Source organism: Diadema antillarum, unplaced genomic scaffold (assembly GCF_040938485.1).
Source record: "Diadema antillarum isolate AM-2024a unplaced genomic scaffold, OU_Dant_1.0 seq00000201_RagTag, whole genome shotgun sequence".
Classification (NCBI taxonomy): domain Eukaryota; kingdom Metazoa; phylum Echinodermata; class Echinoidea; order Diadematoida; family Diadematidae; genus Diadema; species Diadema antillarum.
The window spans coordinates 760,573-772,630 of NW_027271261.1; the positions used below are offsets into that span (position 1 = coordinate 760,573).

General features: G+C 38.3%; 1 protein-coding gene across 1 annotated transcript; it reads right to left on the reverse strand.

Moving 5' to 3' along the window:
• Window positions 1–5,338: 5,338 nt before the first annotated feature.
• LOC139728805 (uncharacterized) lies at window positions 5,339–7,156 on the reverse strand. Its single transcript, XM_071639741.1, has 4 exons — window positions 7,096–7,156; window positions 6,542–6,658; window positions 5,810–6,265; window positions 5,339–5,409 (listed from the first exon to the last, which is right to left on the reverse strand). Exons 1-4 carry the CDS (start codon window positions 7,154–7,156, stop codon window positions 5,339–5,341), a joined length of 705 nt encoding a protein of 234 aa, XP_071495842.1.
• Between the last annotated feature and the right edge of the window lie 4,902 nt (window positions 7,157–12,058).

Below are 12,058 nucleotides of genomic sequence, written 5' to 3' on the forward strand. Positions count from 1 at the left end.
CTTTGTATGGTGCACAAAAAGTGTGGGGGCCCGAGCCCCCACGGCTGCGCCTGCCATGGGTATGGTCTATTTCTTACATAAATAGCTTCACAGCTAATAAGTTTTTGACAACTAGTCTGAAAGCAAAGTTACTTTGTTAAATGTATACAATGGCATGAAATCCTGACATCCCTACCAACAGTGCTTTACCGTTGGGTATGCTGTGATATTCTATACGTACATGATGTCAAGTACCAGGGCTTGAAAGTACATAGTGACATACAGCTTTGAACACTAGATTTATATTCATTCTTGTAAATAACATCTTTTACTTATACAATATCACATAGGTAATACCAAATGTGCGTTTAGTATAGGTGGTCATATTACTCATCGACGGTCTTGATTTTCATCAGCTATTAGATTATCAGATTTCTCTTACCTGATAAAGAACAAACAAGAATGAAATTCATGTAATAAATTTAATTACAGTGTTGAGAGAATACAGAACATTCAGATGCTGCTTTTCCACCTTTTCCCTGAGAAGTTACATTGAAAAAAAAAAAGAAAAGATAATGAATACAGTACTTTTGAGACACGTGAAGGGAGAATTCACAGAGAGAAAAATGGCCAAAAATGTAATACATACAGGAAAAAGATAAGAAATCATGAGATAAAGCTCGTGAGAGAAAAACAAAAGGAGAAAAGGGAAGAGAGAAATCACCTGGTGAGATATTGTGACCCCTCCCCATCTATACCCGTTCACGCATAATGGATCCCCCCCCCCATGCTTATGACCAATGACAGTCATTCATTCAAAATATTAGTCAGCAAGGGTGAAGTGGGGCATTAGCGATGCACATTGGTTTGTTATTCTTGATGCTTAATAGGGCAGGGCATTGTCAATTACCTAGGCCCCCTTGACCTCGTATCCCATCCCCATCAACACCATTGCTGAAAAAAATAAATCCGCGAAACATAACACTGAATATATCTATGGCATGCGATATTTCGGTTTCAAAAGGTACTACATCCACTTTCGGTTGCAAAAGGTACTATATCCACGAAAATATAAAAATGTTTAATTCATGAAAAATAAATGAATGAACCTGGATTTTCTTAGAGAGTGGTTTTATTAGTGTTGTATCATCTAGCAGTATAATAGGGGGAAATATCATTCCAGCCTGAGCTTCCTAAATATGATAATTAAAACATCACGTTTTTCTCAGAACTTGAAATTATGGATGTAATACCTTTTGAAACCGAACTCTTTATATACTGTCAATGTGACTTTATGAAGTTGCAGACATTTTTAGCATGGTTACTACTGAAAATCTGAATAATTGGTGTTTATTAGTGACGAAGAGCAATTCGTCTATCACTTGCAACAAAAGCAATTCAACGCAAGATGTCATTTATCTAACACAAAATAGTTCTTGGTAAGTTAAGTGGTTTGCTTCTCATTAACATCTGAAACATTTCTACTGAAGGTTTCATAATTGTAGTGGTGATTTTCGCCTATGGCTGCATTTTATGCACAAATTCGATTTGAAAACTGTAATTGTGTAAACTCACCTCCCGTTAGACCAAGACGCAATGGTAGAACTAGCTCGTCTGAGGTTTTCAAACCTTACTGATGGTGAGACGCTGGAGGAGTGGAGACGCGTCTGTCCCGCTCCTGGTATATATGTGCCCTTTGAAATAGGGCGTGTACCACAAATTCAGGCGGTTGGCAAGGTGCCACAAATCATTAATGTTTAAAATGTATCAATATTTTGACGACAGTACTTCGCGAACATGTGGCGAGAATGTCTGTCTATTCCATGCTTGGCTTCCGAGAAGGGTGTCTGTGTTTGTCTGCCGTTGTTGGCGCAATTGTCACCGCAATTATCACCTTAAGCCTATCTCTTCTATGATATCCTGGAATCTCCGTAGACTTTGTCACATTCATACCTACATCTTTTTCCGGAGGACTGCTTCGTCAGTAGATTATCAGAAATAGATTAATTCTGTCTCGTCCTAGCCAGGTCTTTTTTGCTGCGTCTTTCATGTAAGACTGCATTTATTTATCTATTTTTTTTTGTTCTAGATTTTCCAAAAATACTAACAACATTAAGAAGCTTAATGTTATGTTATTACTGTCACATATTTGAATTAAAACCTTGTACACTTTCCCAATAAATCTTCCAAAGCAGGACTGTTATACAGACAGTCACGTTGATGTATAGTTTCCGTTAAGGATGATGCCTCGGAAACTACTGCTAATGATAAAAACAATGAAGCGAAAATTCCAGCATTCGGAAAATTAAAAAAAGCTTATGAACATATCTTTTCAATTTCTACCAACTGTCTTTATTCTTATCTGAAGCATGCTCTGAAAAAGGAATAATCATCAAAGCATGTGCCTTGAAACTGTCAACTGCAAACTCCGCGTCTAGAGGTTTTAGAATATGAAGACGAAGCACAAGATTTTTTTTTCTTTTGGTTCAGTAGTTTTTCTATTATTTAATAAGTTTGTCTTTTGTTTCGTATTGTGTTGTATGTTTGTTTTGTTGTGTTTTATGTTTTTTGCTGTTGCTGTTTTGTTGTTGTAGTAGTCGTCGTTATCGTTGTTGTTGTTGTTTGGCAGGTGCCGACCAGTGCACCGTAACCTTACGCAGGTCATCATCATGTTCAAGGACAGAAAGAGTACTGACTGGGTCTTAACTCTTGGCCGAGTTTATACCAAGGAATACGTGTGTCTTCCTTGGAGCTATATATATTATACTCTCAGCCTAGAGAGCGCCACCACCGGCTGAGCGGTCACAAGAAAAACAACTCAACGAAAGTACTTACTTTTAATCTGTATATCTACGTCCCACTTTTCTTCCACCCAATCATTAAATATACAGTGTAAGGTGATTAAACATCTTTCGCATATTTCATATATATATATATATATATATATATATATATATATATATATATATATATATATTACATAAATTTCATCAGCGTATCGGCAGTTATAGTACATGAAGTGTAGAAGGACGGACGGGATATAGAAATGCATTTATTCGAATTGGTATTTAGAAAAAAGAAATTCCAAATTTTTGGGGTTTCCCCCTTCATCAGGGATGAAAATGCTAAGTTGATATATTATGTATATATATATATATATATATATATATATATATATATATATATATATACAATCCTAATTTCTACTTTAGGTGGACTTTCTTTAAAAAAAAACCACATTACTTGGACTTTGTTTTCAAATTGTGTTATATACTAAATACCACCCCAATCAAAATTGCTCTGTGTTGAAAAAAAAATGGTCTAAACATTAGCTGGATACGTATATGTTTTGTATATATATATATATATATATATATATATATATATATATATATATACAAAACATAACATAATATGTATATGAATCTTATATAGTGTAAAGTGATTCATCTTTCGTAGCCCTACTCGAAGGTTTGTCTACGTATTACACACACACACACACACACAGTCACGCACACACACACACACACACACACACACACACACACACAAACATATCTGAAACTAGTAAGTGATACACATTGTGTGTCTTTTCGTATTCCTCTCGTTTGCTCCACATCCCTTCTCAGTCGCTTTGCACACAAAATATCGCTAATTGATGTAGTGTGACCAAAATGTGCATCGAAGCATGCATTGGGCACCAGTGTGCCAAAGAAAGCAACGCGTGCAAGTACAACTTGTACATGGGTGTGTGTATGCGTGAATGTGCCTTCGTGCATTTGAGCTATGCAAAACAATGTAAGTCGCTAATGACAGTATTGTTATAGAAACTCCTTGTCGTATTCTTCCCCTCGCCCCGCCCTTTCTCTTTCTCACTCTTATTAGTCTATTGTGTGTCTTTCTCTCTGGCTGTATATACCATTCATGTTCTGCCTAAATTGCTGTATCTGATATAAACGTAGCGGAAGTGAATGTCTCTCTCTCTCTCTCTGACTAGCTATAATTCAGACATTAGATGACCGGTAAACAAAAATCAGTTTTCATATCAAGTGTATTTCTTTTGTAGTCAGCCAAACTTCACATGAAAATAAAAACAAACACATCGAATGCTATTATTGCATCAATGACATAATCTTTCAGTCATGCTAACCAGAACGCCAAGCAGTCATTCCAAGAGAAAAATAATTTTACAGCTTGCTCCTGTTCGCACGATGCTCTTGATTTAGGGACGAGATAGACACACAACGTCTTTGTTGCTGAATTTGGACAATTATAAGCATTGCAAAAAAAAAAAAAATTCATCCGGTGAAAACGGGGGAATAATTACAATTTTTTCGAATTGAGCGAGCGAATCAGGGCAGCAGTATCAAACATGTTCAGTATTTTTCCTTGCAATACAGACATATCTAAAGAATATTTTATATAAATATGTACAATTTGGATCAAAGTATTTACACTGTACAAAGTCACACACTTCAGTGCGTTACATGGCAGGCCGCTCTAAAACAAGCAAATGCAGGGTTAAAATGCGGATAATTTGGTAAAATTTGATTTAAATGTTAGGGAAAAAAACTTCCTAGATGAACAAGAAATGATTGGCATGCTTCCATTCGTGTAGCATTTTTAAGAGTTTTCCAGATGTACAGTAGGAAAAACTTCATTTTGCGCGATCTACAGAAAGATAGAGATTTTTTTTTTGGCATACCATGAAATAACTTTGACAGTACAGAGCTTTACGATTAATAGAGACGGTTTTGGAATGCAAGACGATTTACTCAGCACATCGACCCAATATCAACGTATTTTCCAGTCAACCATTTACTCTGCTACGTCTCATCAGCTGTAGTAAACGAATAGAGTGTTCACCACTGGGCGTTATCTTTCGTTGGTCGCCGCCTTTTTCAGAGAGTGTTGCCGGTAGAGTTCGCTCGCAGCTCTTGTCATGATCGGAAGTGACGTCACAATAAGCACTCTTCTGGTGGATCCCTACTGACACATGCAGTCTGAAAAGCACCCCTCATGCTGACCTCCAGTGATGCTGACTGGCTGCCGGACGCTGCAGCACGATGTGAGGACGGTGGGGGCGCCCTTTTGATGGCACGCGTCAATTCGTCACACTGAAAAATACTCGTTGCCTCAATCAGCAACGATGGACGGAAAAAATCAATGACGAATTGATCATGGGCATTTACCCCATGACGGTTGCAGTCCCTCGAGTTCATCGAAATGCATCATGTACATGGCTTATGTTCGAAAGAGAGCGTCAGAACACGAAGTGGAAACTTGGGGATAAGGCAACACCGATGCATAAAGTAGTTTATAATGTTGAATTCGGAGTGAATGTCTGAATTTCGACAACTTATGTAGACGTGAAGAAAACCATCAACGCTGACAGAAGCAAAACGATGACACTGACTTTCGCGGCGCATGCTGTCGGGAAAAAAATGAGAAAGATAGAAATGATAAAGTTAATTTAAGTTACAATAAGTTAATAACATGCGTTTAATTTTCTACATTAAAAGATGATTTCGTTAAATGCAAATCTCGTTTTTGTTTGCAGATACAACTGACTATGCAAATGAAAACATCTATGACATTTGATATGCATTTATTTCGGGGTGTATTCTAAGGACTTTCGCATATCTATTTGTCGTGCATGTACTGTATGTGAGATGCAAGCCAATCGGTACTCTCATGCCGACAGGTAAGATCGCGTTTTTCAGAAATACTCTTAGTGATGAGATTGTTACGTAAATGAACAAGTTTGACGCAAGTACAATAAGTGAGGCACATACTGTGAAAAGAACAATGAGAAGAAACGGCGTCTTACCCGAACACGTTAAGGTACCAGCATTGCCGTCAGCAACAGCCCCAAAGCTCAGGCAGTAATAGTTGTTCGTCGAGCTCGAGTCATCGTACGAAGCCCCATCGGCTTTCGAGATGACGATACACGTGTAGCCTCCTTCGTACGTGGTGCAGTTGTCGCTGGCGATGTTGATCATTGTGTGAACATTCTCGATGACGATGGAGCTACCCGCAGCGATCGCGCTACCAAGGTTTGTGGCGGACGTCAGCAGGGGAGCAATAGTGGTGGTTGTTGCTGAATTCGAATTCGGGTTCGAGCTGTCGCTGAGGACGAGACTGAGGTCGTATAGGTCGTCCGAACTGCTGGAAATATCCGTACCGCCGGCGTTCTTGATAGTGACGCTGTATGTGACAATGTTGTCGATGTCAAGAACAAACTCTTCGAAGTCGTTGCTGATGACCAAGCCAAACGCTTGGATATCTGCGAAGACAGAAAGAAATAAGGACAAGAGTACCGTCAGTCATTTGTCAATCAAGATTCTCACGAAATCTGTTGTGATGCGACACTACCATTTCCACTTAGATATATATTTTTTAAATGAAAAACACAAAGCTCTTATGGCCAAATCTTTACTCGACTGAAGAATTTCATTACATGACTCTTCAAAAATGCATTCAGCAGCATAAATGTTTGAAAGGAAGCAACAAGGCTTTAAACGTCCGACACCTGACCACATGATTGAGCGGGAAATCTTACCAGATGGAGAGTCATCATCGTCTTCGTCAGTCACCAGCTCAGTCACCACTTCTGTGACGTCAAACATCGTTTCTGTGGCAGCACTCCCGTCGTCCCCTGACCCCTCATCACAGGAAACTGAATGGCGGACACAGACAAAGAAAACGAATATGATCAAACACATGTGCCGACTATTTTTATTTTTCAAAAACAAATCATGAGTGATGGTAATCCGCGCTGAAAAAACCAAAACAAATCCTAATGCTAAGAGGCTGATCAAATACACACGAATTCAATTAGCTGCATACTAATTCAAGAGTAAAAGTAATAAAACAAAACAAAACAAAAAATAAATAAAACAAATTACTCCCATCCCCCGTCCCCCTTTCCCCAAAAAAGAGAAGTCTGAGAAAACGTCGCAAAGTATGAAGTTAACTTCACCCTTGTCCTGATAAAAACCGAGAAGAACAAATGCAACACAGGTTTATTCGGGGTCTATTTTTTTTTTCTCTCTCTCTTGTCTTTTGAGTATAAGTATTTCATCTCTCACAATATTCTTAAATCGACTCGCTTACCTGATGTCATGAGGCAGAACAAGGCGATGAGTGCAAACAGCAGAGCGTTCATGCTAGCCATCTGCGGAAAGATAAGAGATACAATGAATCAAACATGATGCATGAGCGTGGCTTTTCTCATTCGTCTCCCTGAGTGATACTCCATTATCTGTTCTACTTAACATCCAGAGAAACCAACAAGCAGGCATTGCTCCTGCATTGAATGGTGGTAACAAGAATGAAGGGGTTCCGAATGAAGAATGGTAGTATACATGCTGATGTTTTATCAATCACTAACTATTCTTCTAGATCAGCTTTCTGTTTCCTCTTGTGAATGTGGTCCAAGATTTTCTTTGTAGAGCGAATATCTTACGTAACGAGGAACTATACATGTACGTTCACATCACCCAAGCTAATGATTGAACGTGGAAGCGCAATATAATGGCGGATGTTAAAAGAATGGAAGCGTGTTGTACCCTTGCAAGAGTTGATATTTCACTACACATTGCATCGAGTTCGGAAAACAGTGAACAAGAATGAGAATTCGGTGATTTTTCGACACACACCACAGTTTATTTGGAAGATATAGGCCTACCTTAGCTTGACAAAAGGTTTTGAAACGACACACATTCAAAAAGATACAATTAATTATCCCCCAAAAATGTACTTAACAAGTGCGTTAACTGGATAGAGAGGGCTGTATACGAACTAGATATATATGTATATAAATGTTTATATTTTTAAGTATGTCACCTTAGGACATGTGATCCTGTGATCTTGGATAACCGTGATTTAATGTCTTAGCGTCCGTTATCAAATCGAGATTGCGCGAGTTCATGATATATGGTTTGCATGGATATGCTATAAAGGAAAACTACATTAAACAGGTGCTCACCATGTTAGTTATATAACTTTATCTACCCGAAAACTTCTGGTCGCATACGTTACCTAGTTCACGTGTTACCACCAACAGGAGAACTATTCACACAAATACTAAAAGTTTAATCCAGTGGCTCGTCAAAAAATATTCTACATGTAGGTTAAAACAATTACAATAATAGGACATTATCTAGAAATACGTCAGTGCTTACCTTTGTTGCTTTGTAGAGGAAGATTTAAAACACCTTGTGAACTTAGTCCTGTAGTTAGATGTGGAAGTGCGGGAACTCAACACTTTTCCTTCTTTCGTAATGGCTCGCGAGTTCTACAATGTGGGCAAAGACCGGTGTGGCGCGCTATCATGGGTGTCGGTCCCACCTGAAGACGATGTTTAGGGCATTGCCGTCTGTTGCTAGGCAATAGCTTGGCAACCGTGGCAATATTGCCGCGATCACTGTGGATACTACAGTCGTAGCGAAGGACGCCAAATAACACGCGGCATGTGGATTTGCATAAGACTCCTACTAAGACTCCCTTGCGTGACTGTCCGAGATTACAATGGACGAATCCAAGCCAAAGCCAGCGTCGAGAACTTAGCCTGATCGTCTTCCTCCTATTGAAGAAGATCTTGCTCTTCTAGTACCAGAATCAGAACTCAGACTCGTTATCAAACATCTACGGTAGATATGGACAGAGATCCATGGAATAGCGTCGCAGGCAGTGATTTCACTTATCCTTGGCCGCAAATCTTTCTCTGCGATATAAAATATTCATAAGGTGATCAATATTTTCAGCAATCTTTACTTTCTCCCCCCAACAAATCGATCACCCCTAAATCATAGACAATCGACCCGTCCGTGCTACGCCTCAACGCTCCTTACGATAATCCCTTTTGTAAAGGGTTGGTCCTTTGTCCGACCGACTTAAGTGTTTCCAGTGGACGGACCAACGCAGACCGTCTATGCCCCGATTCATTATTGTACCCCTTGCCGCAATGTTTCTACAATGGCAGATCTTTAAAAGGGGAAGGAGTTCATGCTCGCTTCGGAATAACGCACGTTGCCATCTCAATGTGCGAGCCACTAGGAACCGTCTATAAAGGCGGGCTATAAGGGAAGGCATGGTCTTTCTACTAGCCGATAAATTTAGTCAACTGCAATGCAGCAGTTAATGCTGTCCAAGTGCAATTGCTGGGCACAAATCATATTCGAAAGTTTCAATTTTGTGTAAAGAAACAGAAAAGAAGCAAATATTTTGCTTGAGTATTAGCACTGTTTGGTTGGCTTTCGTTTATAAACCATAATATCCTCAGAATTTCCAACTATGGAGAAAGTATATCACTGTGTATTAATGCTTTGATTTCATTCAATTCACAATGATTAACGGGGAATTCCAGATTACTTGAATGTTTACAATCTATAAGCTCAGTCTTTTGAAACTCAGTTTTACTCCAATGACTCGCCACTATATTGGATAAGCAGTATTCAGCTCCCTTTTACTATCCATTAGCTACTTAAGATTTTGTCTGATAAATAAGAGAGGAAAAAATCAGCACAACTGTTAAAATTTTATCGGAATAGAATTTAAAAAAAATGAATAGTGAAAATGAGCTAATTTCTACAGTATACTTCTTAAAGAGACAAAATGGACATTTAATTGAATGAATTGATGATGCCATTCCCTCAAAACTTGCCTTATAGATAGAAAAAACCTTGAATTTCAGCTTTTCAATTTTTGTTTCAACAAAATGATGCCCCAGTTTTGTATCCTAATCTATTGTATATCTGACTGATCATTATTCTGAACTCATTAGGTCAAGAATAACATTGTTTTACTGTTGAAAAATTGAATTTACATCAATTTGTTCTTTTTTTTGTACATGATATGATGAATAGGATATTGTGAGATGACGTCATCAGCTCTCTCAATTGTACATTCATATCAACTGTTCGAGAACTATTTTGCCAAAAAAAACCCCGAAAATTTACAATTTCATAAACGCCCGAACTTTCACCCTATTTTGATCGAATTTTCATTGTTGTGCTTATAAAATTGTACTTTTTCTTTTCAGACTATTTTTTTGACTGATCAAGAATTGCCTTTTTAGATGAGGAATAGGGAAGATTGATATAAAATGTCAGAAGTGTCAAAAATAGCGTTTGACCTGTCCCTTCGTTTCTTAGGAAAAGAAATTCTGTTCTGCAGTAATTATACAAGATTAAACTTGGTTAAGGCAATTATTTGTTCATGTATAATGTAGATTAACAGCCAACCGGGTAATTTGAAAATAAAAGGAGTAATTAAAGATAAACAAATTACAAGCTTTAGAAAGTAGTTCATCTTGTGAATAATAGTAGATCTTCCATATGATTATCTTAATACATATGTTTTGTCTTGTACGTATTAATAAGTGTACATGATATAACATGTTCAGTAAAGAAGCATTATCAACTCAAAGTTTGTCAACTTTGCAATAGAGACAAAAGGGGGAAATAAGATGTAATGAAATTGGACTAACTTTAAAAACATGAATCTAAATGAATCCACACAAGACTGCCGATGAATAAGAGTTAACGTCAATCACGAAATGCAACCGCCCGAGATTATCTTATAGATTTTTTTTTTCTTTTTTCATGCACAGCCCAATAGTAATCATTTCCTCGCAGTAGGAAAGTTCACTCCTGCTATACCGGTTCTGCTACAAATAGAAAGCAAGCTTAGTATTCCTTCCTTTGCGCATAGACAGAAAGAGACTGTTCACGTATTAATCCTAGTGCATACTTCTTATTGTGAGTAACAATAGCCAAGGAGCATAGTGAGAATCTCGGGAGCTTAACAGATTATAATTATCATTGCCGAGTGCGGAGTATAGTACCACTAAGTACCCGTGCCACCGGCGTTTGTAAACTTTGAAATACTGAGTAGATGGTAAATGCATCAGGATGGGATGCAGCAACATATTTATTCATCTATTTTAATTATCAATTTTTTTATTTATTTGTTATTCATTTGCTTTGTTTGTTTGTGTGTGTGTATGTGTGTGTGTGTGTGCGTGTAAGTGTTCATTAGTATGTATATCAATTGCGACCCCTAAGTGCCGAGGATATTGGGGGTGCTGCTTCAGTTTTCAATGACCAAGTGGTCTGCACCGGGCATAAACTTCAGTTGTTTGATCGATGGAACCTATTCGGAGTGGATACAAGTTCTGGTGAAATGATGAAGATACGATAGGCTACAGGAAGAGATTGTAATTTTCCAACACGTCACCTGGTGCACGTGCTGAAATATAATGGCGGACGGGCTCTGAGTAGTCTGCGTCGGCTTTGTCATGTGCATTGACTCTGTTCCTCCAAACAGTCTCTTCTGTTGCACTGGCTGCAATTAAAATGTTCGGATAAGGACGCATGGTCACATTGTTCAAGACGTTCTAGTTTCGTCAGATGATGGGGGCGATCCCTCCAGAGAAGACACAAAGACTGTTTTGTTTATCCGTTGCTAGGCAGACACAATCACCAAGGGTAAAGCGTCTTATACAACGAGCGTTCCGGTTCTGCTCATTTTTTATTTCTAAAGATGGATTAGGCTTTCTGTTCTCTGCGGTCCAAGCTCATCTTCTACGGGTGGAATTAATCCACATGTACTGGGGGAATATCCCGATCGTAAGATGGTAGAACCATGCCTTTTTATGTAGAAAAAGTTGAACCCAACGTTTTTATTCATAATGCAGAATATTCTCGCGTTGATATTCTATAGGCGAAGGTGGGAAAAGCGATCCCAATTCTTTCTGCTCAAATTTTACATTTTGAGAAGTTCAGAAAACTGGATTTGAGTTCATCAGAAAATTACTTGTGTCCGTGCGTCGTAGAGGTATACGATAACCGATCGATCTACATTAATTCAGTAAATCTAACATCAATTATTCTGATGAATATCTCAAGTTATCTCCTTCTGCACCTCAGTCAAATAAGATTAAATTCTGCTGGTCTTTGTATAACAGTTACTTCTTTTAATGGCAGAGGTAAAAATGGCAGAGGTAAAAATGGCAGTGGTACAAATGGCAGGGGTAAAAATGGCAGAGGTAAAAATGGCAGAGGTAAAAATGGCA

Coding starts and splice junctions, on each gene's coding strand:
- LOC139728805 (XM_071639741.1), bottom strand. CDS start 7,156: ATGGCTAGCATGAACGCTCTGCTGTTTGCACTCATCGCCTTGTTCTGC. Junction 6,659..7,095: donor GTTCTGCCTCATGACATCAG/GTAAGCGAGTCG, acceptor TCCGCCATTCAG/TTTCCTGTGATGAGGGGTCA. Junction 6,266..6,541: donor CGATGATGACTCTCCATCTG/GTAAGATTTCCC, acceptor CTGTCTTCGCAG/ATATCCAAGCGTTTGGCTTG.